General features: G+C 46.4%; 1 protein-coding gene across 2 annotated transcripts in view; it reads right to left on the bottom strand.

The window, feature by feature from the left end:
* Positions 1 to 25,646, bottom strand: part of ATP2C1 (ATPase secretory pathway Ca2+ transporting 1) — a 108,141-nt gene extending 82,495 nt beyond the window's left edge. Inside the window, exons 1-2 of one of the 2 annotated variants that reach the window (XM_036759225.1) lie at positions 25,290 to 25,646; positions 24,652 to 24,860 (exon numbers count right to left, since the gene is read on the bottom strand). In XM_036759225.1, coding sequence (XP_036615120.1) covers positions 24,652 to 24,657 — 6 coding nt within the window. In that variant the 5' untranslated portion in view covers positions 24,658 to 24,860; positions 25,290 to 25,646. Of the gene's footprint in view, positions 1 to 11,396; positions 11,418 to 24,651; positions 24,861 to 25,289 lie in introns of those variants that run through there. The other variant, XM_036759226.1, reaches the window with a different exon arrangement.
* Positions 25,647 to 27,167: the final 1,521 nt, after the last annotated feature.

Genomic DNA, 27,167 nt, shown 5'->3' with positions numbered 1-27,167 from the left:
TTCTTGGAAATTCCATATGCTTATCACCAAATCTCAAAGATTAGTATCTCTGGGGAATCTGGGAAAGCGAGAGATGGAATGTCAAGTGCGAGAACAGCATGTAGAGCAGCTGGAGGCTGCCTGGAGAAAAAATGGAAATGAATAATACAAATGGAGGCCAGTAAGGCAGGATGGAATCAAGATGTGAAGAGTGCTAAGTGCCCAAGAATAAATATTTGCCCCTAGAGTTAATAGGAAGCCAGCGGAGCCTGGGGCAGGGGGGTAGACTTGTTGGACCTGGGCTTTACGAAAACTCTGGCACCTGCGTGGAACATGAATTAGCAAGGCTAAGATACTTTAGGCAACCAATCAACACACATTTATTAAGCACCCTCTACTTATGAAGCACTACTATGTGCTGGGGACACAAACACAATAAATGAAACAATCCCTCCTCACAAGTAACGTACATTTTAATGGGGAGACAGACAACCAGGCAGACCGAGAAGGCCGCTGCAACAGTTCAGGCAAGAGGCAACGAGGGCCTGAACTAAAGCGTAGCCTGTGCCCAACACGACAGCCTCGGAACTTCTGGTCATTTCCATCTACTCTTCGTTTCTATTTTCTGTGTCACATCCTCCAACTGCTGCGAGCTTTGACAGGGTGACACCTTGGTGGTATGCAAGGTATCTAAGATATGTCACCATGGCATAGCGCAACCAAAGCTATGTTTCCAGAAGTAAGCACGTCCAGCATAAAGGGCAAGAGATACCGTAAGGGTACAATGATGCCTTGGGCCTCCCAAACAGTAAAGTGAGAAGAAGGTTTCCAGAGCACTGGGTAGGTCCTCTGTAGGAGTGTCAAACACAGCAGCAGCACTGACCAACCAGACTAAAATGTAACTAGGAAGTAATTAACAAAAAAAAAAATACAACACATGGATAATGTTAATCTGTGGTTTTCTAAGTCAATATGTGGCTCCTGGATCCTTATGTATTCATGGCTCCTATAGCTGAGTTTGACACCCCTGCTTCCGAGGCAGCAAAGGGGCGCCACAGCGCAGAGCACTGGGCCTGAAGTCAGGAAGATCTGAGTTCAAATGCAGCCTCAGACACACTGTGTGACCCTGGGCAAGTCATTCAGCCTCCGTCTGCCTCCATCTCCTCAACGATAATGTGGGGATAATCATACCACCTACCCAACAGGGTTACTGCGAGGCTTAAATGAGATCACGTGTGCAAAGCACTTAGCACTGTGCCTGGTACACAGCTGGCACTTAATAAATGCTTATCCCTTTCCCTGTTGCTGTGAAAGATTTGCAGAAAGACAGAGATAAGAGTCAAAATGTCTACCACCTGGAGAGAATGGGAGAGGGCGGAGTCGTGACAGTGGAAAGGGGAACAATTCAAGGCAAAGGAATCATAATATAAGAGTAACTGAAGCAGTCAGCAAGCACTGAAAGCCTACTATGTGCCAGGGGCTACACTAAGGCACCTGGGATACTACGAGAAGCTGAAGCCGCCCCCACTCTCAGCAGCGAGCACTTACAGACTCTTTAGGGTTTGCAACGTGCTTCACAAAAGGAGGGGCTCATATCATCCTCATCTTGCAAAGGCTTGAGGAGGTAAGGGGACTTGCCCAGGGTCACACACAGGGGCAGCATGTGAAGTCACTCAGGTCTTCTGGACTCCCAGGTCCCACCCCCTCCACCTGGCAGGCCAGCCCAGCCCTTCCCCACCTACGGCCCTCAGTTTGTCTATCAAATGGGACGGGGGAGGGATTCTCGATCCTATAATCCCACAGGGATGTGGGTGGGATGCCCCCCTCCCCAACCTGGGGAAGTGCTCACTGCATGAGGATTTCAGGGCATAGCTGAGCATGGTCACTGTCTGCACTATAAATCCTGCCAGTATTTTTAAGGAAGTCTGATAGTGAGGAAAGGGTGGTTTATCTTGGATTTAATTGGTCTATAAATATGTGGTGCTGGGACACAACGTGGCATGTGGGTGAAAAAGGAGTTGCACGGGAAGGAGCAACACAGCTGTCCTGCCTGAGCCTCTCCTCCCAGTCCTCGCTGGGAAGAATGGCTGCAGTCCTGAGTCACCCCATCACACACACAGCTGAGTACTAGGAAGAAGTAATAAGAACGCCTGTGATCCAAGCCAGCCTCAGGCAGCCTGAACCTGAGTCTGCTTCCAACTACCCCTGCCCATCACAGGAGTGTCCTGCAGCCGGGACTGGCCACAGGATGGCATGTGGACTTGGAGGGTGAGGTCTGCTCCGGTGGAGTAACAAAATACTGGCTCCCAAATGTCAAACTGAGAACTATGGGCAGAAGTGATGAGGAGGCACACGTGGGCTCCGAGTAAGGAAAAGCATCCTACAATCAGAGACATTTCCAGACGGAGAAGGCCACCCAAACAAGCTCCTCTTCCCTGGACACACTCAAGCAGAGACCGAGTACTTCAAACACATCAGAGGAGACGGGTGAGAGGTTTGACTTAACCAGCTCTGAATCCAGAACTCAACAAGAGCCCTGACATGAGGTGGCATCAAGACTGAGGATACAGGCCTCAGGGAGTGTGGTGCTGGAAGGCAGCCTCTTTGTTAACTGAGGCCCAGCTCTTTCCTGGAGTCATATAGTGCCACAGCAAAGAACCAGGGAACAGCAGCACAGTCAGACCCAAGGCTATTAAAACACTAGCCTGAGAAACAGGAATTGGTACACTTGACCTTCATAAGCAAATAAAGTCAGGGTTATCAGTAGATTTTGCTCCTGCTCTCACTTCCAGGAATGAAAAATACTCTCTGAATAGAGGGAAGACTTTCCAGATTAATATTTCTTATCTGTTGGCCATCTAGAAATTTCTCTAAAATAAGATGGTTCTATGCATTTTTTCTCAGGAGAATATAAATGGCTAATTCAGTCATCTGAGAGTAGACATGGAAGAATGTGGCAGAGTACCATACACTCCTCCACCCATCTTGCCGCCAAGTCTGGTTACGTCTACCTCCACATCTCTCTCCCACCTATACCCATCTCCAAAATAGACCACCAGCCCAGCTCAGGATCTCAGGCTATGACATCAGCCTTCCAGCTGGTCTCCCATAGAAACAGATGGGCTGCAATCTGCATCACTGAAAGGAATAAACACATTGATGAGATCACAAATCCAGGGAAGACCAGAGCCTGTTCACAAGGCATTTCCCTGGTTATGAACAGATGCATTTCAGGAAGGCATATCACATCCTATTCATTTAAGGCAACTATCTATTTATCAATGACCAAAGGTCATACAAGGAGTAAGAATCAAAGGGAAATCTGAACCCAAGTCCCTCACCCCTCCTCTGTGGGCATCCCACATCACTTTCCCAGGCCACCTCTCCAAGGGGACTGAGACACGTACATAAACAACTCTAATGCCAGGCTCCGGAAATGAGCAATTCCACATAAGAGATGAGACAAAGAAAGAATCATTCCTAGCGAGTGTTTGAGTAGCGCTCAGCATAAGCTGCATGTAAGAACCAAGTCATCAAGAGGCAGAAATGGGAGGTGGGGGGAACCAACACGGAAAGACATGGGGCATCTCTTAGAATCCCAAGTTTCCTTCCCAAGTCGGCTCAAGGACCCGCTTCACAAAGCCATTCCAGGCCCAGGCAGACTCTGGACCACAGAGTACTCTCCCAAGTCCAGCCAGTGGCTTTGTCACTCAGAGGAGGAAAAGATTCCCACTCCATAGTCTCGTCACCGTAGCGTCCAAACCTTTCCATTTTCTCCACAACCGTTGGACAAGCTATTTTAAGAAATGGTTTGCTACAACCTCAATTGCCTCTCCATCATTCCCTGGACACAGCAAGCTACTCACATTTGTGGAACTGTCATTCTGTGCCAGGGGCCATATCTGACACTGGGGATAAAAAGACACAAAGAAACCGACCCTGCTCTCGGGGGGCTCATGTTCTGTCAGGGGAGACAAGGAGACAAAAAAATGACATAAACAGACTCAACACAAAATAAATACAAGGCAGTTAGGGAAGAGGGGCACTAGCCATTGGGGGACAGGGATAAGGAGCAACACCCTGACAGAAGATGGAGCCAAGGAGGAAGGACACGCCAGGTGCAGGGAAAAACACCTCAAAAGCACAAGGACCAGACAGTGAAAACAATGTGGCTGTACCAGAGCAGAGGACAGGAAGTGATGCATAAGGAGGCCAGGAGGCAGGTGGTGAAGAATTCTGATAATAGCTTAAAAAAAAAAAAACTAACATTTATGAAGTGCTTATTATGTGCCAAACACTGTCAAAAAATGAGGCATTTACAACTTAAATTTTATCCATGAGACAACAGAGAGCCACTGGAATCTACTAAGTGACATGGTCAGACCTACTCTTAGGAAGATCCTCTTGGCAGCAATGAATGTGAAGGACAGACTGGAGCTGGAAGAGACTTGAGGCTGGCAGGCCAATCAGGAGGCCACTGTAATAACCTAGGTGACAAGTAAGGAGGGTCTGAACCATGAAAAGGGCCCTGTTCTTGACTTCCTGGACTTCAAAATTGTGCTTTCACTTATCCTGGACCTTGCCTCCCTGCCTGGGGCCTCCTCACCCTGTAACATTCCACCGTCCCACTCTTACCTTAGAGTATCCCTCCACAAGGCCCATCGCATCTCCTTTCTCCCCCTAGTTTCTCTTGGGGCCTCATTTTGTAAAGGGTGCCAAGGCTGGTCTGCTTTCACTTCTCTCCTGACCCTTTTCCCGACTTCCTGGATTTAAAAACCATGCCCTCATGTCAGATACCTTCATTCCCCACTTTTTTCCACTTTTCAGTACCTTTTTGTGCATTATCTTCACCCATCACAATGTAAGCTTGAGGGCAGGAATTATCCTTCTTTTTGATTCTACTTGTACCCCCAGTTCTTAGCATGGTGCCTGGCACACATTTGCATGTAATAAACCCTTGTTTCCTTCTTTCTTGTGCACAGAGAAAGAAGGGGTAAGCTTTAAGGGGTTACAAACCACAAAATTTGGCAACTCACTGGATGTGGGCTAAGGGAGAGGACTTGACAATACAAAGGCCACGAACCTGCAGATAGGAAAGGATGGTGGTACCTTCAAAATGAGCAAGGAATTTTGAAAGAGGGGAGGATTTCAGAGAAAAGAAAATGAATTCTGTTTTATACATGCTGGAGTTTGAAGCGTCTCTAGGACATCCAATTTGAAATATCCAATAAATAATTAGTGATATGGAACTGAAGCTCAGGGAAAGGCTGGGGCTGGAAATAAAGGTCTATGAAACATGCATACAGATGGTAATTTAACCCCATAACAACTTATGAGGTCACCAAGAGAGCATGCAGAGAGAAAAGAGGCAGAACCATTAGGGAGCATGAGATGAATGATAACCAGCAAAGGAGTCTGAGAAAGGGCAGTCCGAGCAATAGGAGCAGAACCGAGACAACGAAGTGTCACAAAAGCCAAAAAGAAGACTGGCTAAAGGAACTGGGCATATTTAGCTTGAAGAAGAAAGGGGAACATGAGAGCTTAAAGGGCTGTCATGTGTCAGAGGGGCCGGGCTTGTTCTCTTTAGGTCCATAGGGCAAAAGCAGGAGCAATAAATGGAAGTTTCGCAGAGGCCGATTTGGGCTAGAGTTCACCCAGTTTTTCAGGAGCACTGTCCAGAACAGAATGGACTGCCCGGGGGCGGGGGTGAATGTTCTCCTGCTTGGAGATCCTGAAGTATAAACTGGATGATAACTGGTTGGGTGTATGGCAATGGAGGTTCCTTTCATCTACAGGTTAAATGAGATGACTGTTGATGTCCATTCCAATAATAAGGCTGTGACTGTGTAGTAGGAGTAACCTCTGGACAAATGGTGGATGAACTGGGAAGAGAGAACAGAGCTAAAGAGACCAATTCAGAGGTTGCTACGACAATTGAGCAAGAGTAAAAGGACCTCCGTTAGTGATGGCAGTGAAAAGGAGGAAGCAGATGGAAGGGACTGAAGAGGAAGGAGAGAAAGAACTTGGCCAATGAGTACGAGTGGAGAAAAAGGAAAAGGGAGAGCCAAGAATGAGTCCAAGTTATAAAGACTGGAAGAAGTGTGGCATCTTCAACAGAAATGGAGAAATAAAATGAGGAGTACATTTAAATAAATCTAAGGTCTGCTTTTTGAGCATGTTGCATCTAAGATGTTAGTGGGACGCTCTTGCAACTGGGAATTACAGATCGTCTTGAATACAGAACTACCGTGAAGGAAAGACAGGAACCACAATTATTTTGCTACATCTTGAAGCAGAAATCCCCTAACTACCTGTTGGCCTAACAGCAGAAAGTAAGGAGAAACAAAATGGAACAAATTATGCAAAGATGCAACAACACGAATGGTCTCAACCATTGTTTTAACAACTATTTGTTGTCCCTGGATAAGAGACACATGCAGTCAGATCAAAATGGCAACCTCAACTCCGTAATTTTATCTAAAAGGACTTTTTCTCACGGCTGTAAAGGTATTTATCACCTGCCCCTGAACTTGGAAATCTTCTCATTCTGATAAACCATCAGCTTCATGGCAAGTATTTCCCCAGAAGTCCCCCTCTTCTCCCTTTCTCTGCCCCTCCTCTCATGAAAGATGTTATTACACATCCTAAGTTGTGCACTCTAAGTGGGCCTGAAACATTATAAAAAACTACATCTGCACCCCAAGAAGCCAAAGGTGCCATTCAGTAAGCACCCTCAGCTTGCTAACGATTTCTTTCAGTTGCGTCTTCCATTTTGGACCCGCAGCCATTGAACTGTTGCTGATGGGTAAGCCTCTCCTAACAAGTCCTATTCCTCTCAGTGAAGAGAATTCCCTGGCGTGACTCATCCGGTTCTTCCAAGAGTAGCAAGAGCTTTACAAAGATGTGTCCAAACCTCTCCAATTTCCCCTATGGGCAAGGGCATTCCAGTTCAAGACAGACACAACTGGCTCTCAATTGAGGCCTAAAATCCAGGTCTACAGAAGAGAAAAAAGTAACCATTTTTAATACTTATGAAGATTTCAATCATGACTAGAGCCCACTCTGAAACTGTGGTATCTTCTCATAGCTCGCTGTTCTTTCATCCACATCCCTTGCCGTTGTTTCCAGACCATCCCCCCTGCACTGGCTACGTTATCCCCCTTCCCCAGTGTGACCCAGGGTCAGTCAATTTAACTATTCACGATCACCTTCTCTCAAATCCCCAGCCCCCTTACAGTGTTGCTGATTGTGCCCTGGGAAGTCTCACCCTTGGATCACTCCCATCATCTGCCACCTTCACTTCTATACACTTGCTGCTAAACGGCCCTAGAGAACATTATAAAACCGTGTTAAATGGGTCTATCACAAAACTATTAGATAACCTCAGTCTTCACTGCTGCCAGGCAACCCTTTCATGCCTCCCTAATTAATGCCTATCCATTCACCAAGCAACTCTTCCAAATCTTTCCATCCCTCCACGAATCTCCCATGGCTTCCTCTCCCTACCGTCTCAACTGAGAATCTTGCTCAAATTGAGGCCATTCACTGAGAGCTCCCCTCCTCATCTCACATCACCCAGAGGCCTTCTGCCAAAATTTCCACTTTGATCCTGTCTCACATGAACAGGTGGTCCTTCTCTTTGCCAAGGCAAACTCTACATACACAAGTGATCCCATCCCATCCCATATCATCTTCTCCAGCAGACTGACCCCTCTATTATCCCAATTCTCTCACTCTGCATCAAATTGCTCCCCATCTATTGGCTGCTTCCCAGTACTTACAAGCATGCCCATGCCTCTCCCATCCTTAACCCTCCCCTGATCCATCTACATGCAGTGGCTGTCACCCCCTCTCTCCTCTCTTCTGTGGCTGAACTCCATGAAAAGGCTGTCTACAATTGGGACTTCCTTTCCCCCCCACTTTCTTAAATCTTAGGAGTCCAGCTTCTGATCTCCTATAGGATTCAACAGAAACTGCTCTCTACAAAATTACCAATGACCTCTCAATTGACAAATCTAATGGCCCCTCTCCATCTCTCCGCAGCTGTTGACACTGTTGATCACTGGCTGACATTGGATACTCTCTTCTCTCTAGGTTCTGTCTAGAGGACACTGTTCTCTCCTACCTATCCGACCACTCCTTCTCAGTCCCCTTTTCTACATCTTCATCACTAACCTGCAGAATCCTGGGCACTCTTCTCTTCTCCCTCTATACAATTTCACTTGGTGATTCCATCAGTTCTCATAGATTCAATTATCATTTCTAAGCTAATGATTTTTAAATATACTTATCCAGCCATGAGCTCTCTGCTGACACTCAGTCTCCCATAGACATCACAAACTCAGTATGTCTGAAACAGAACTTCCGGTGCAAAGAGCAGTGACCTAACCTTTGACCTCAAGCCTTCCATCTCCTGCTGTACTTGTCCCTTGAGGGAAGAGAAAAGTTGGTGGGGAATGGGCCTTCTTTCTCCTGATGTGTAGGTTCTGGCTCTGCTGTGCTCTTTTCCTGCCCAAACTCCACCTTCAGCAGGAAGAAGGGTAGTGAAGCAGGGCCTCTCATCTCTTGATGCACTTCCCTCCAGCCTGATCTCCAACCTCCAGTGAGAAGAGGGGCCCTCTCTACTCAATGATGAACATCCTCACACTTGGTCATACTCTTCACAACCCAGAGACTCTGAGCCCCTACAGATCATCTTCCAAATCCCATTCCCCACCTCCATTACCCAACTCCTTCGTTCCCAAGCCCCTCAACCAAGCACCACTCAGCCCTTCCATTGGGCCCAAACTTCCCTCATCATTAATCTTTTCCACTCCCAAGCCTTATGTCCATTAGCTCTTACTGAAATCTGGCTTCCCTCAATGACACCACCTCCCTGGACACCCATTCCAGTTCCAGTTGAACCTCCACTCTCTCCTTGGCTCACTGGTCCAGGTGGGCAAATAGAAATACTCCATACTCACCAGTGCCACTTCCAGGTTCTCCCTGCACTTCCATCACTCAGTAATCTCTCTTCCATTGAGGTTCACGCTATTCTTTCCTACCATCCAATGAAAATCTTAGTAGTAGTTGTTTACAGACCTCCGGGTCATTCCCCTTCCTTCCTCAATGAGTTTAGTGTACAACTCCCCATTCTTCTCCCCTACACAATTCCTGCCCTCATACTAGAAGACTTCAACATACATAACTCTCCCTCAAACACCCTAACCACTCAGCTCCTCAACTTATTCACTCCATCCCACCTCAACCACACACAAGTTTATGTTAATACCCTTGATCTTGCCAACACCTACAAATGTACCACCCCCATGTCTGAAAATTCCAAAAAACCCTTATCCAAACAAAACCTATTGGCTTTTCACCTCTCCCTTTGCCTTCCCTTACCAAAACATACTATTCAGCTACATTGTGACCTCCAGTCCCTTTACCCCTCAATTCTCTCCCTGGCCATCTACCTGCACTATTCACTCTCTCTTCTTTTTCCCATGTTGACCCCTTCATAAACCAATTCAATTCTACACTGTCCACCTTTCTTGAACCCTATCCTCCTCACATCACAACTAAGGCCTACAGAGTCTCAACCCTAGATCACTCCCATGTTCAGTCTATGCTCCTATACATGTGCTCCTGAAAGAAGGTGGTGGAGAAAATCACACAACCATTCCAACTAGGTCCAATAAAAACTTACATTATGCAACCTCAACTGGGCCCTCACTGCTGCTAGGCAATCTTATTATACCTCCCTTTATACTCTCCTCATACCTCTTCCATACCTTTTCATCCCTCCTCAAACCTTGCATGGCTCCCCCACCTGCCATTCTCCTAGCTGAGAGCCTGGCCTCATATTTTATGGAGAAAAATTGAGGCCATTAGCCACAGGCCCCCTCTTCTCTCCTTGTCTTCAGCACCTATTACTCAGATGCTTTCTGTCTCTAGCTCCTCCCTTCACCCCTGTGTCACACGATGAGGTGGCCCTACTCCTTACAAGGCTACCCCACCCCCAAGCTGTTGGTGCAATCCAATTCCATTCTGTCCCCTCCAAGAGACTGCTCCTCTTGTCATCCCCACTCTCATTTATTTTCAATCTCTCCCTGAGGGCTCACTCCCGACTGCTTATAAACATGCTTATGCCTCCCCCATTATCAGTATTAACTGATCACCCCAAACCCAGCTTGCCCTCTGATTAACTATACACATACAACTAACTGGGCCCTTCCATACCAACACAGGGCCATAATCATTCAGCTAGCTTCTGGAGGGTAGTTTTGCTAAAGGCTCTGAGTACAAATTGGAAAACACATCTGTCCAAAGAAGCTGGTGCTCAGAGTGCAAAATAAGTCCCTTCATCAGCAAAGGAAACCATTTTACAGAGACTTGGCAACAAGCAAATCTGGGGAAGGAGTCTCACTGAGAAAGTACCAGGGTCTGCAACACCAGGAGGCCCAGAATTAGCCAGAAGTGACTCTGAAAGAGCACTCTGATCCTGACTCCAAAGCAAATGACAGGACTACTGGACTTTGTTCTGACAGATCCCAGAAAGTTCTCTGAGATGGGGGGAAGCAGATCCTCAACTGCGTCTTTATGGACTTACAATGGAACTGTGATGAGCTACTCTGGTTACAAAGCATTAAACTTTTCTGATTGTTTTATTAGTTGCAAACTAGAGAATGGAAACAATGGTGCCACAAAAATAAATAAAATCTAAATCAAACTAATTTCAGGAATCTTCTGACAGAGAACACCTGAACCCAGGAGATAGTGCACCTGGGCAGTGCACACAATCTCAGGAAAATCATGAAGCAACGGGAAGGAGGAATAAAGGAAGAAGTCGCTCCTCCAGTGGACGCTTCCCCCAGGGCTCCACCCCGGCTTTCAAGGCCCTTCTCTGGATAACCTGGATCCGAATGCTCCAGTCAGGCTGGCCCGCTTGCTGTTCCTCACTCTGGAGCCTCTTCTGCGGCTTCCACATGCTCTCATCTGCCCTCTCTGCCCATTCATGAAATCCTCTTTGTCCAAGCCCCAGCTCAACTACTACCTCTTCCATGAGGTCTTTCCTGAGCCTTCCGCTCAAAGTAATCCCTCTCTCCTCCAATGGTGCTCAGGACACAGTCTCCTTTGCAATTTAATCTCCCTCTAAAAGAGAGGTAAGCTTTTCTCCTAGACTGTCAACACCTGCAAGGGCAGGAGAGGGACCTAGTGTCTGGTCTGGCCTAGGCATCTATAACATATTTTGCTCCTGATACATTGTGATTTCAATGTGGATATTCAGAGACACTGGCCAACTCAGTTTTTAATTCGGTAATCACTATTTACCAGCACATGACACAATGCAGGATAACAGATTTAAGAGGCCATCTTGTCAAAGACCTTCACTCTACAGATGAGGAAACTGAGGCCCCCCAAAATGAGTGACTTACCCAAGGTCACACTAAGAAGCGACAGTAAGATCTGAAGTCATGTCCTGACTCTCAATCCCGCGTTCCTTCCACTGTTCTGCACTGCCTCTGTATTAATAAAACAAGACTCATGACACCTGAATTAACCCATTAATAAGGCTGTTGTAAAGACTGGATGAGATCATATCTGGGAAACTTTAAAGGGCGGTACCAGGTGGGAACTCCTGATCTGCCACCAGCTTTGCTCTTCTATTCATCCGAGTTCAAACCTGTGGAGTTGACTCGATGACCCTAATCTCCCCACCTCAGTGCAGTCACTGAACCCATTTCTCCCATTCGTCACTCCCCAGTCCCACGCTCACGGCTAGTCTAAGGTCTCTAGGGCCTAAATGACTGCCCAGCAGCGCCCCAGCCTCCCTGCCTCTAGCACACAGGGCTAACCGTTCCTATTCTGTTAAGTCATCACTCCCACGAACACCCTACAATGGGTCTCTACTCCCCATCTTAGAAGCCTGGACTTGCTGATTTTTATCAGTGGCTACACCGATGAAATCACAAACCACAGGCCCAGATCTGCACTGTGCCCCGCCGCCCCCCCCCCCCCAGCAAAATACTAGGCCAGACTGTTTTATTGTTACTGATGGTATGAAATGCAACATTACAATATAGCTTGATTTTTATTTCCAGCGATAAATGTAAACTTAGAATTAAGTTATTCTAAGTTACTCTGTAGGAATCCTAGAGTTGGCAGGGACCTTGGAAACGATACAGTCCAACCTACTTCATTTAATAATTACTTTTACAACATATCAAATCATAATCTTGCCTAATTGAATATCTCCAGTAATTGGGAATGCACTACCTAATGAAGAAGCATGTTCTATTTTTGGAGAGCTTTATTAGGAAGCTAATTTTTAGTGGGTTAAAACCTACCCCTCCTCCTGACCTCTAACCACTGATGGACTTACTTCTAGCCTTTGAAAATTAACTTGACAGGCTAGAACATTGGGTGAAATTTAATAAGATAAACTACAAAAGGATAATGTAAAGTTTTATAGTTGGATTCAAAGTCCTGATACAAGGTAGGGGAGGTATGGTTAACAGTATTTTACCCAAAAAAGATTGGTGCTTTGAGGGACTCTAAGTCTACTAATGATGAATCCAGGGGGAGTCAAAGAAATTCACCCAATGTTGGGCAGCACTATCAGAGGGGCAGCATCCACTAGGAAGGGAAGGTAATGATAGTCCTGTTCTGTTCTGGTCAGATTACACCTGGGGTGCGTCATTCGGTTCTGATCTTAGTATTTTAGGAACAACATCAAGAAGCTAGAGCAAAGATTTTTAATCTTTTTGTGTCACAGACTCCTTTGCTCATCTAGTAAAGACTCCTCACAATAATGCTGTCAAATGTATAAAATACATAGGACTACAAAGGAAATCCATTATATTTAAATTCAATTACCAAAATATTTTCATAAATTGGTTCACAGACCCCAGGTTAAGAACTCCTGCCCTAGGGCATGTCTAATGGAGAGCAACTGGAATACTGACAGACCTGGAGTGCAGGCTATATGAGGGTCAAACGAAGAAGCTGATGACAGAAGAAAATACCCAGGGGTGTGAGGGTATGTCAGCTACCTTCCAACATATGAATGGCTGTTAAACATTTCCGGCTAGGCCCCAGAGGGCAAGAGTAGATAAATGGATTGGAAGTGACAGAGAAGCAGGTTCAGTCTTAATGTTGGGGGAGACTTCTGAACAATTAGAGCTGTCTGAAGTATGAATTTAGCACCTCAAGAATTTGTTATTTAGTTGTTTCAGTCATGTCTGACTCTTGGTGACCCCATTTAGGGTTTTCCTGGCAGAGATACTGGAGTGTTTGCTATTTCTTTCTCTAGCTCATTTTATAGCTGAGGAAACGGAGGCAAACAGGGAGAAGTGACTAGCCCAGGGTCACACAGCTAGGAAGTATATGAGGCTGGATTTGAACTCACAAAAATGAGTCTTCCTGACTCCAGGGCCAGTGCTCTATCCACTGCACCACCTAGCTGCTGCAAGAAATAGTGGATCTCTCCAATACAGGGCAAATGACCACTTCATGATCCTGTAGAAGGGATTCTTTTTTCAAGGTAGACAAGATGGCCTTCCAGGTCCCCTCAAACTCTGAAATTCTTTCAATCTAAAGCTCCACCGAGTAAGTTTATTCCTGTTCCTAAAAACCGCAGTCTTCAAATACTCAAAGCACTGTCATGTCCCACTCATTCACCTTTCTTTGAGCTCCTTCAATCGTTCCTCACATGACAGGGTTTCAGGTTCCCTACCCAAGGGCCACCATCTTCTAGACATGCTCCAAGCTTGCTGACAGACCTTTTAAAATGCAGCAGCACCGAAAACAATATTCAGTGTAATTTTATCACTGCAGAGCAAAATTCTCTCCCCTTATTCTATACACTATGCCTTTATTAATGTAGTATAAGACAACATTAGGTTGGTGGATGTTTTGGCAAATGTTTGCTGAATCCTATTGAGTTTGTAGTCAATGAAAAAACCCTCAGTTCTTTTTCACACAACTGAGTAGTCACAGCCTTCCCACCATATACTTGTGCTGATTTTTCTCATCTTAAATATGGGAAAAACATTGACCACTATTAAATTCACTGTCAGATTCAACCTATCACTCCAGATCATCTGGTATTGTAAAAACCAATTCTATCATCCAGCAACTTCAGTCTCTCTCCAAGTTTATCACAATTTTGTTAATTATATACTCTTTATGTCTCCACTGGGGCAGGTAGGTGGCACAGTGGATAGAGTGCTGGGCTTGGCAGCAGGAAGACCTAAGTTCAAATCCGGCCTCAGACGTTTACTAGCTGTGACCCTGAGCAAGTCACTTAACCTGTTTGCCTCAGTTTCCTCATTTATAAAATGAGCTAGAGAAGGAAATAAGAAACCACTCCTGTATCTTTGCCAAGAACACCCCAAATGGGGTCACAAAGAGTTGGAGACAACTGAAACAACTTCAACTTCATTGAAGTTAACTAATAAAAATGCTGATTAAAATAGAGCCACAGAACCTGTATTTCACTAAAGATGTCCCAGCACATTGACACTAATCCATTCATCAAAATTACAGATTACAAATCTAACTGTACTGTCATCCAGCCCCCATTTTATACAAGAAGCTACCATTAGAAACTCTGTCAAATGTTTTGCAAGTCAAGATCTACCTTACTGAAATCACTGCCTTATTCCACCAGATGATTAACTGTCACAAAAGGCTGTAAGCATAGCTTTTTGAGAATCCATGTAGGCTAACCTGATCATCACTGCTTTCAATTTTATAAAGTATTTGCAAACCATTCCTCTAAATGATCCAGCCTACAGTTCAGAGGGCAACAGAGTGAAGCTGAAAGGTGTCTGGATTAGGGGTTCCTCGTGCATCACAGACCATTTCAGCAAGCTTATGAAACCAATGGGACCCTTCTCAGAAGAATGTTTGTTCCCTACATTCAAAACTGAAGGAAATTATAAATTTCAATTAGAAGTTAGTGGGGAAAAATGTCATGTTCTTCTCCATCGAAATTCACAGATGTCCTGAAATCTATCCACAAACCTCTGTCAAGAATACCTTGTCTAGAGTTTGCAAAATCTGCTTGAAGAATCTGTCTACATTTTCATGGTGTCTCTTTGACAACGGCTCAGCAAACATGCCTGCAAATTTGTGTAACTCCTAAACATAACAACTCAAACAGGAGTTGAAGTTAATTCCCAAACAAGTTTCTTCTAGAATAGTTAAGCTTGAATTCCCAAACATGTTTGTTCTGCATTTTCTAGTTGGTCAATAAACATTCATCAATCATTTACTACATGCCAGGCACTGCACTAAACACTGAGGACACAAAGAAAGGCGAAGCCATCCCTGCTCTCAAAGGGCTCCCAGTCTAAAAAGGGAGACAACATACAAACAAGACATACACAGGTGAGATAGGAAATAATTCAGAGGGAAGGCACTGGAATGCATAAGGACTGGGAAAGGCTTCCTGCAGAACGTGGCATTTTAGCCAGGACTTGAAGGAATCCAGGGAAGCCAGGAAACAAAGACAAGCAATCACGACAAGTATGTATAAAATTCCATACATGGGAGGTGGTGGTGGTGTTATTCAGTTGCGTCCGACTCTTTGTCACCCCATGCACAAGAAGAAGCCAATACTGTCCAAGAGGTTTTCTTGGCAAATGATCCTATAGCAGTCTGCCATTTCCTTCTCCAGCTCATTTTATAGATGAGGAAACTGAGGCAAACAGGGTTAAGTGATTTGCCCAGGGTCACAGAGCTAGTGTCTGAAGCTGGATTTGAATCCACAAAAAATGAGTCTTCCTGAGTCGAGGAAGACAGGGTATTTTACATTTGAGAAAAACTGAGGTCTGGTTATATTAACTGTTTTGACTATGACACAGCAATTAAGTGCAAAGCCCGAATTAGATTCTGGGCCTCTAAAAAGCATGTTGTTCTTGAGCTCTGGGTGCCTCCATGGAAATGACACAAGACTCTTGCAGTACCCCTCTCTCTTCCTTTCTCATCAAGACCATTCCCATTATCAGGAGACAGGCTTTTAAAACCCATTATCAGGAGACAGGCTTTTAAAACCACCAGTCTTCCTCCATTCTCAACCCAATTGGGCAGTCTGCCCTTCCAGGTGCTTAAACCATGGCAGAGCTATTTTTTTTCTGAGCTTTAAACAACCTGCCTTCTCACAGTCTAGGGAAGAGATCTAACAATGCCCAGGATGACATGGGCATCATCTAACAAGGGTAACAGAGGTTCTGTCTCCACTAATTCTTTCTTGTTGATCAGAACTGGGCTCACTGCTGCTGTTTCCTTTCTTCTTCCATGTTCTGAAAGCTTAAGTCAGCAAAGCAAGTGAAGACTGTAAGACTTTGTTTTTTCATACAGTGACATTTCTCCTTAATGACTAGGGACTACTTACTCTTGCCCCTTTTTATCTACCAAGGATCTCACACATAGCAGATGTTTAGTTAAATGGCCACTGAACTGAACATGCAGGTAACTCACCTCCTAGCAAGCACGTCTCCACTCCTTGCCTGTCGGACCAGATGTGATCACCAAACTCATCAATCTCCCTCCATCTGATATACCACACACCCACAATGATCTTTGGGTGCCTCCCTCCCTTTGCCACTACCCAATTCTCTCTACAACGTTAAACTCGAAGGATGACAAACCCGATGGAGAAACATATCTTCTTGATAGGGAAGGGTGTTCTGCCACTCTTCCACCTGGTCCTTCTCTTTTCAACAGAAACAATATTTGGGTAGTACCTACCATGAGCAAACCCCTATGGTAGTGCTGGACATCCACAATCATCAACATCATTCTAGCTGTGACGTACCCTCTCAAAAAGTCCTGATCATATCCAACACTGACATTTCCTAGAGGCGTGGCCAAAGCCAAGTCAATTCACCTCCCTAACTCTCAAATGGGGAATAGGACTTTGAGCGCTTATTCTAGAGAACCGCTCTGAGGCGTAGATGAGATCAGGAACACAAAACACTTTGTAGACCTTCAAGCACTGTGTGAATGTCTTGTCATTATGCAAGCTGCTGTCCCTGGTGATTATAACTCACCCTCAATCTCACACACACAAATTCTACAGGTCCTCAAGGCCAAGCTCAAGCCCACCTCCTCCACAGAGCCTTCCTTCATCACTCCAGGCTCAAAAATACTAGAGTGTCTTTAGAGTCTGTACCACCCAAAAGAGCAAAGTCCCACTAATTTTGCTTTTCCAATTGGATTACATGCTCTTTGAGGTCATATTTCTTCCTTATTTTCTGCAGTACCAGCACAGTAAGAACTCAGTAGGTGCTCACGATGTAAGAGGGGTGTAACAAATGAATATTAACCTCATGCACATCACTATGCTTTTGATATTACACATAGTGTGATTCCAAGATGATTTCCCCATTAAGGTACCATACTTCTGGGCTGGTTTCCCCGCTCAGTGGGTACCCTCCCACCTCCACATGGTCACAACCCAAGGCTACATCACACAGCTCCTAGCTCTTTAGTAAAGTGACCCCCAAGTGTTCTCTCCTTCTCCAAAGTTCTTCTAAGATTTGGTCACTTTGTTTTCCCTTCATGATGTTACTGTTGTTTCGGACAGGATAGCAACTGCTCTTCCCCTCCTCTCTGCAGCCTGGGGCGGATTTAAGACAGGAGCTGTGTGTCCATTCCATCTGTGTAGCCCCAGGACCCACAGGGGCCTAGCACATAACAAGTACTTAGTAGGTACCAGCTGACTTGAAAAAGTAAAGGAGCAAAGCTTTGAGTACTTACATTAAGTTTCCAAAGATACAAGAAATTTCAATGCTGTAGTAACTTTTTAAAAAGTTTCTCAGATCAGTACACATAGATAAAAGGGGGAGAGGCAAAGAGCAGAGAACAGCTAGGAAAGCATTAAGGGATGGCACGGCCTTCCTCACCCTGGAGGCCCCCCACCGCAAGGCAGGGCCGGGATATGGCGCTGCCAGCAGCAGGCAGCTTAGCTGATCTCTCTTTTGCTCTGAAGTGATTTTCTATCTACTTGGTTTATATTTTGTATTAATGTAACCATTCATATTGCTTCCACAGAGTAGAACCTCCTAAGCCCCTTGAGGCCAAGTCTACAGGTATTTAGTAAATACTGACTGAGTACTGAGCCTACAAGGAAAGACAAAACTGGCTCATTTGGGTCTCTATATTCCCATTACCTAGCTAACTAGTGAGCACTGGGTCTGGCACACAGTAAGTGCTTAATAAAAGCTTGCTGAATTCAATCTCCCCATTTTACCAAAAAAAGGAAAGGAAGCCTGGAGACTCTCACAGAGCTAGGTAAAGAGGGCCCTCCCGATTCTAGTTTCAGCCCACAAAACCTCTCTACCCATTTGGTTCCATATTTCTTTGCACTGGTTCTGATAAGAGTACAGATTATATGAAAACCACATTAGAAAGCTGGTCATCAGAATATGACTTCAGGTACTGCTGTGAAGTTAGCTAACTTTCATCTCAAAGGCGAAATCTGAATGGGGTGGGAGACAGGGAGGGAGGGATTATGGACTGGAGAATGTATTTGACTGGTGATCACAGGATCTGGGTTCAAATCCTAGCCCTGTGACTTACTACCCTATGTGATTTTACAGCAAGTTCCTTAACCTCTCTAGGCCTCAGTCACCTCTTCTGTAAAATGAGGGGAATGACCCAGATGACAGATCCAAATCCTACTGTCCTCTGCCTTTGTTTTCCCTTGAGGAAGAAATGCTCCCTCCAGCAAACCCCTGAAAAGAGAGGAGGGGGGGAACATACACACAGCATACCTACATTTGCTCTAAGGGAATAATGGGCAGGGGCTGAATTAGGCAAGTCAGGTCAGGTTTCTAAAGAAAACCAAATTCAAACCACAATTCTTCATCTGCAAAATTCCAGACGAGCAGAAGTAAAATCTACACACCATCCAAGTATTTACTCCAGCTTTCCAGAGTGAAAGAATCCAAAACAAAGGAAATTTAAAAACGTATATTATTGGTATCCTTAAAAATTAAAACACACGCATACACACACTACCCTAGCGGGCTGACAGTAGACTGCAAATAAAAGATCTCTGGTCACCTGTTCTGAAGTAAGGAAAACAGGGTACAACCTTTACCTCAGTTTATTCCCCCTCCTTTTTATTTTTTGGAAGTGGAGTAACAAGTTCCCCTTGATATGACCACCCCGTTGGATTTATTTTATTCATCTTGTCCCATTTCTTAATTTTAAAATAGAACTATTGTTACCTCAAGAAAAATTAACATATGCATCTCAAAAACTGGATTTAAGCATAACAGAATCAAACAAATGTTTCAATTTCAAAAAACAGCAAAATGTGTGTACAACATTAATATCTGGGAACAGTACTTTGTGTATTTGCTTCACAGACTGTGGATGCCCTTTCTAAATGCATACATGTGTCTTCATTAAAAAGACTGAACACTAGATAAGAAGTAAAAAAAAAAAGTAATCTTAAATTTGAGTCCTGTTTGCCAATCAATCATAACAGCATATTTGTTTCCAATAGGATACCTTCACTAAAAAAAAAAAACCACATCAGTGCCCATGAATAAGTAATAATGTTGATTACTATCGATATATTTGAATTTACAAGCTTATTTCACAGCAGGAATCCAGGGTGAGTCATGAACTGACCTACAATCAAAGGACAGGGTTTACACTTAAGCTAGCCAACAAGTATTCTTTACAAATACAAAGAACCTCCAATCATTTGTTAATTTTTTTCTTTTCTATCGCAAGTATTATCATAGTTTGGGGATATTTTGGGAATACAATATGCCCTATTTAAAAGCAATGCTCTTCTCCCTTCCTATTATACTTAGGTTTCTGTAACCCATACAATTTTTTGTAATTTTCACAATACAACCTTTTCCATAGCATATGATAAACTCCAACTAAATAAAAGGGATCCCACAGATAAAGTGATAGTAATTACTTTAAGCCCAAAGAAACAATTTATATCAGCCACTTACTCTTTGCAAGGAATATTAAAGTCTAGCACTGTTGAGGAAATAGATATGTATGAGACCAACACTAGCTATGTGATTCAGAGCTGAATGCGACACTGTCCAATGCTATATTGTCTTTATTCTTTCCCAGAAGTTCTTTCCTGTTAAAATGACAGCATTAATCTCAGACCTCACCCAACAGGTTTTTCTCAATTTCCTTTTAAGTAATAACCATGTGAAGTCTTAAGATAAACCTAACTTAGAACCAATGCTTTTAATAACTGAATACCAAAAGAAAAAAAAGTGAACAGAAAGAAAGGAAGAAGGTCTCAGCTCAGGGAGGGATGGTGCATTTTTCTTTGTGACACCCAGCAATCAGCTTTCCTAGACTGGACATTGAAATTGTTCCTACCATGGCCCCTGTCACCAAGTTCTGTGTTCCTCCCTTCTCCATCCCCCAAATAATGTAATGTATACTTTTAACTAGATCATTCATACACTTTAAAAGCCGATTAGCTTTGTGGCTAATTAAGTTCTCAAATAAAAATCAGCTTAGGCCCCAAGAGGAGTTCCCTAGGAGACACTTTTGTTCCATATCATTTCAGTGAGTACAGAGTTGAATTCTGTTGACATTAAGTGAATGATAAAAACCCAGTGAGCTAAACCAAGTGTTCGGGGGAACATTAGGTAAGGAGCCCGCCCCCAGCAGGCTCTGCTCCCCCTGCTTCTCAACTGTTCACTGATAGCATGAATGAAGAACAGTAATATTCTATTGACAAGAGTAAAAACAAAATAATTACTTCTATGCCTCAGGTTATAAAACATTTCTATAACCTGGCTTCTTTTTCCAATTAAAAGGACATACTTAAAGTGGTTTATCATCAATACCTCCTTACATTCCCTCCAACAAAGGAATTTTTAAAAATTGGCACTCCTATTTTAATGCACATTCCTAGACAACTACCAGATTTTTAGCCAGGAGCTACAGCAAACCTACCTTAAAACATTGAATTTAAATGAAATTTGCTGCCATTGTCTATTACGGATTTCTTTTTTTTAACTCAAGACATATGGGAAATTCCTTTCTAGATGTGTTAGCCTTACTCATAATCAGAGTTCTGCATAGATTTTAAGAGTCTCCTCTACATCAAACGAATATACAAAGTTAGATAAAATAGTTTTCCGTCTACCCCCAGCCCTCCCCAGGGGTATTAAGTATCCTTTGAGAGAAAGTGTCCCTTTTCTTCTAAAGGAAAGGAAAAATTCATTCTGGAAAACAAAATGCTTTATATGACATATTAGCTGTGAACATGTTTTCAACTGCTGTACACCTTTAAACTGTAAGAAATGTTTTAGCTGCTATAAAGTAGCATTTGAAGCTCCCAGGGAAAAAGAGAACTTATCCATCCATTCCACACTCCTACAAATTGGGAGAGGCTGCATCATTATGCAACAGTCTACAGATGACTGACCAGCACCACTCCAAAGAGACATTCTAGGGCTAACCCCACTATCCCAGAAATGGAGAAATAAACCCTCAGCATCTTTTGAGAGCTGGCGAGGCAGCAGCTCAAACCTGTCTGGGTCTCATCGCCACTCAATTGGTCCATGGAAAAAGCCCTGGAGAGGCAGCAGCACCACAGATGACAACCACCTCGATCCTTGCCCTTCCCCCAGAGTGAGCTGAGGGCTCCTCCCTCTGCTTTCTTCTTCCCCAGCACCTTCTGTATAAACCTATGCACCCGAGGAGACAATCGGCCACAGCTGCATCCCTCTATAGGCAACAGTCAAGGGAAGACTACAGATAGCAAGAGTTGGACGTGTGAGAGGAATGTCTGGGGATGGGCCACGGGATTTTTAAAATGTCATAATGATAATGGCAAAAACAAGTAAAGCAAAGAACATTTAATTTTAGATCACAGATCTAAATGAAAGCTAACTCAACTCTCCCAATGAGAAGTTCCAAGTTTGAGCCTGGATGTAGATGTCCTTACTCCTTAGCCACGGCAGATAAGTGGTGCCATACTGCAGAAGAACACTGGGAAGTCTCATCTTCCTGAGCTCAAATCCAGCCTCAGACACTTCCTAGCTGTGTGACCCTGGGCAAGTCACTTAACCCTGTTTGCCTCAGTTTCCTCATCTGTAAAATGAGCCAGGGAAGGAAATGGCAAACCACTCCAGTAGCTTTGCCAAGAAAACCCCAAATGGGGTCACAGGAAACTCAGACACAACAACCCACTGGCCACGTTACCTGGAACAATTCACCCGCCATCTCAGAGCTCTGCTTTTTTTAACTAGCCAAATGGGCAGGACAGACTTGCTATCTGCTTTTCAGGGCTGTGAGAAAAACTTGACACTCTAAGTGCCACAGAAATGTTAGGTTTCATGACTTAAACCACTATTTGAGTATAAGTGGTATCAAACCCAGACTTAGATTCTCTCCTACAAGCCAGGACATTGCCCTCTCCCCCTTTCTACATCACACAACCCGCAACTCACTTGTAGTTAATTAAGAGTTCACTCTACTATTCCCTTCCAGGAAATAAGGAAACAAAAAACAAATGTTTACAAATCGGCCCTCTTTCTGCTTCTGTACAGTTACAACGGGAAAGCAAAGTTCCTAAGACACCAAATACAGCTGTTTAATGTAGATGGATTTCGATATTTCATGTCTTGACTATTTCTGCTAGAAAATGAAATTGCTCTCCATACTTACGAAAGAAAAAAAAAGGCCTAGCTAACCTCATCAAAAAGTGACTTTTCAACATTGGCAGACAACCTCACCTTCCTCACCAAATATTTGTGCCATACACAATTAAAATAATATTTACACCTCTTAAGTGACATCTTCATCATTCTGGAGTGTACATCTTCCAACACATATTAATGGTCCAGCACAACCTGACTGGATCCCTAAAGGATACATAAAATTCCACCAAATACACTGAAAGGTCAGATTATATTTCCTACATGACTTAGGGTTCTCAGGTTCCTACATGTATAACACCTGATATTTAAAGGCTATTTTAAGCCTTCTTCGATTTAGAACAGACTTTCCCTCAATCATAAAACCAAATTTCAAAGAAAGTTCCTTTGTGCCAAAAACAGTTTCAAAACAAAGGTACAAGCTTGAGTCTGTACCCATAAGCATGTCTTACAAAATGCCAGAAAATCCAAGTAAAAAGGGATCCAACCACAGTACCCAGGCAATCTAAATAATGTTTATTCAGGCATTGGCCAAACAATAAAGCCACACAAAACAAAACCTACACATACACAAAAAAACCCCAAGGTCCACAACTAGTAACAGTATCACACATACACTGATTTCTAAGGTACACAAGTTGGCGATCTCATTCTATTTCAAAACCGGTAAGTTAAAAAACAGGACTCTGAGGTACCCTAACATTTAAATCATAAGAATTTGTTATAAGAATTACTTCATTACCAGACAAGCTTTATAAAGAAACCTTTCAACATTTTTACAGCCCATGCCCATTAAGGTCAGAGATAAACAAAGCACCTCTTAGGAAGGGACTCAAGATGTCTAGAAGAGAAAATAAAATACTGATTTCTCTAAAAAACGAAGAGTTCACGAAATGTGGATTTATCCTGTTATTCAAAGAACTGTTTTAATCATGACCCTGGCTTTCTATGAAGCCATCCCCCTGGTACAAGCACTGGTCATGATGAAGCAGCCTGAATACCTGGAAATAAGGGCGTTTGGCTAGGCTCAGAACAGGTGTCTATGTCTCACCGGACCTAGGCACATCGTTCTCAGCTCTGCCAGGAGCTGCAGTGGTCCACCAGTGGCACAGAATCGGTGGAAGTAGCAGGGACTGGAGGAGAGGCACATGCTCAAAGGAGGGTCTTGGAGCTTTAGTCTGAACCATAGGGGTCTTGGAATCACAAGACCTTTGGAGAGGAGGGGGCCCAATGTCAGCGGGCAGGAACAAAGAGGGCTCCTGACCCAGAGAAGCCTGGATGAGGTTCTTAAAACACACATGCGGGCCCGTCCAGCAGAGTGAGGGAAGAAGGAAAGCCCCGTCCTGAAAGCGCATCCCCGCGAGCCGGGGAGGTAAGGGCGTTCTCCTCCGGGGATCCGAGGGGCAAGCTCGGACCAAGTCTGCGCCCGGTGGGGAGGTCGGGATGAGGGAGGGAGCGTTGGGCAGGGTCTGGACTCAAAGTTTCCTGCGGGGGAGGGTCACCGGGAGGTGCCTGGCCCCGGTCTGGGGACCGAACAAGTTGTGGGAGAGCTCGGGGGTCCAGCCCAGCGGGGATCCCCATCTAGAACCCTGGAAATGGCTGGTTCTGAACACAAAAGGGGGGAGTGAGGAATCAGACGTGATGGTGGTTAAGGGGGGCTGGGATGCGGGGGGCTCTCTGGAGCTCGTGTGGCCCCCGGCCCCTCGAGCCCGGAGGAGCGCACACAGGGTCCCAGGAGCCCCGGCCGGCTGCACCGAGAACACGGGGACACCGGAGGAGAGCCCCGGACAGCCGTCTCCCCTTCCCACCCCACTCCGGAGGCCGGCCCGAGTGGGATCTGCGGCCAAACTTTTCCACGCCCTGTTACCTGAGCACGCCCCACGGTCCGAAGCCGTCAGACTGGGCTTCCGCAGACCCCCACCCCCACTCCGTCCCTGGGCGGCCCCCGCCCCACAGAAAGGGGGAGGGGGCCACACCCTCCACTCCGGGCCAGCCCACGGAAATTGCCCACGGCCTTTACCTTCATTTTCCATCGAAACTGCCCCGGAGTTGCTGCTGGCTACAAAGTCTCTGGGGTCAGCGGCGGGGCCCGGGGGCGAGCGGGGGAAGAGGAGGAGAAGGAAAAGAGAGGGGCAGGGGAGAACAGCCCCGCAATGCCCGCCGTCACCCCCGCGCGGCGCGGGCCACGCGTCCCACGGCTGCTCCCACCACCCCCTGCAGCGGCAGCATCTGCAAAAGAAACCGGGAGAAGCGGCGCTGGCGTCGGGGCGGAGGCGACACCCGCGCCCACCCACTCCCCCGTGGGCACCCCCGCCCCCAAACACGCACACGCGCGCGCCTGCTCCAGCCTCCCGCCCACGCCGCGCCCCTCGGGGGTCTACTCGTAGGGGAGGGTCGCGCACCCCACCTCACCCCTCCCCAGGGACAGAGGGGCTCCCGGGGCAGACGAAAGGGCGGAGCCCCCGCGCCCATGAGACTCCTCCCGAACACGCGGGGGACGGTGGCGCAGGCCGACGCCCCCATTCCTCCCCGCCCATCCCTTCCCCCCTCCCAAGCGCGCGCCCGCGGGGCCCGCGTGCTCCCTCCTCGCCCCTAACCCCCCTCCCGCCTGCGCGCGCACCCCGGCACCCCTACAGGGGGCAACCCCTGGAGACTCACCCGCCGAGAAAGACCCGGAGGGGGCGGCGGGGCGGGGCGGCCCGGGACGGGGGTAGGAAGAGGAACGCCCCGAGCTTCGAGAAGAGGAGCCGGCGTGACCGCGCGTGCGCGCGCTCCCGCGGGCGGAGAAGCCGCGGGAGGGAGCGCGGGGGGGAGGAGAGAGGAGGAGGGGCTCCAGTCACGCTCGCCGCGTGCGCGCCTGCCCAGCACCGCCCCGGGCCCCGCCCCCTCGCCCAGGCCCCGCCTCTGGGGCCTTTTCAGCGTCTCTCAGGACTTCGGACCGGCTCGAGCAGAGCGAAGCGCCCGCTTCCAACTTCCGCAGCCGGAACAGGGAGGGGCTGGCATAACGGCGGAAGTGACGTAAGGACTGAGGGGCTGGGGGCCCGACCTCTCACCACCCCGCCCTCCTCCACCTCCCCTCTCTGACCCCAGCCCGCGCCTCTGCGCAGTCTGACCCAGTCCCGGGCTCGCTCTCACTGGGCTCCTCCATCCCCTGCGCCGGGCCTTGGCGACCGCCCTCAGCCGCCAGAGGGCGGGCGAGGTGCCCCCGGAGCCACCGCCCCCCAGAGCAGAAGGCCCCCTCGTCCAACGCCCCCCTTCGGCCGCTCTCCTAGGGAAGGCCCCGAGGGCCGGCGCGGAGTGGGAGGGCTGCCCCTGGCCTGGAGGATTAGCGTAGGGAACGGGGGACACTGAACAAATCCACCCGCGCTCCCGACACTGCAGCAGGCCAGTGGAAGGGTCCTTGCGCCCCGCCCCACTCGTGTCCGTGACCTTGACCAGCGGTCCCCTTCCCCCCCAGCCTGGAGGATGTTCGAGGATCAGAAGGCTTCCCACCCACCCGAAGCCAGGTCGCTCGTGCCCACGTCCACTAGAGGGCAGGACACCGACGTCCGCCTCCTCCACCAGGGGCTTGAGGGCAGCCAAACGGGGCACGAGGGTCCTCCTCCCACCCAGAGACTCTAACATCTCCGCGCAGCCCCCCAGAGACCCCAGGCTCAGAGCCCGTGATATCCCCGGTGACGTTCTCAAGAGGTGCTCCCTGACAGATGAATGGACCACGCGCAACAAAACACGAGTGACTAGGACCCCCGAATCTATCATGCCTCCCCAGGGCCACAAGACCTCGTTCATCGCGGTCAGGCTTTAATTCACTTGTTGAGTGAAATTTTGCGGGGAGGAGGAGGAGGAAGCAGAGATAAAAGCTCCTTTAGACAGTGGAGTCAACATGGTAGCCGTGCTAGTTGTAACCCCGGGAGAAGTGTTTTTTAATCTCGCGTGCCAGGACATGCAGGGACCAGCAATAAGTACGTGCCTGGAGATCACAGTTTGAATGGGGCATGCCTGATGCCGGGTATAACAATGCCACAGGTTTGCCCCCACCTTCAGCAGAATACTATGGGGGGATTACATAATCATAATTATTATCATAAGTCAGGGGGCAGTTATTGGTTTCATAAAATTTCATAAAAGGCCCTACTGTGAGTCCTTCTCTACAATATTTAAAATAGGGTTTGATAGAAAGCAATTGACATGAAACTTTTCCAGCAATGTACTATATAATAGCAAAATGTACCAGCTTTAGCATTTTAAGAAATAACTCCTCTAGTAACTTGGCTTAAAATACAAAAGGAAAGGCCCTAAGACAAACACAAAAAAACTTTGTATTCACGTTGGTTAGATCCAAAATGGACTGGTAGTGATCTGATTGACTCAGACCAGTTATAAGTACAGTAGCATTGTTCCTTGAGGCCAATTAGCCGGTTAGGTCAGTCAGCTTCTTCCAAAGAAAGAGAGCCGCTAGTCAGTTACTCATCCCCCAAATTCATGAAATGGATCAGGCAGAGGCACTAAAGCCCAGACTAATTCTTAGTAATGTGT

The sequence above is a fragment of the Trichosurus vulpecula genome, chromosome 5, assembly GCF_011100635.1.
Source record: "Trichosurus vulpecula isolate mTriVul1 chromosome 5, mTriVul1.pri, whole genome shotgun sequence".
NCBI classification, from domain to species: domain Eukaryota; kingdom Metazoa; phylum Chordata; class Mammalia; order Diprotodontia; family Phalangeridae; genus Trichosurus; species Trichosurus vulpecula.
Note: the sequence above shows the minus strand (reverse complement) of the source record. Positions and strands in the feature narration are given on the sequence as shown.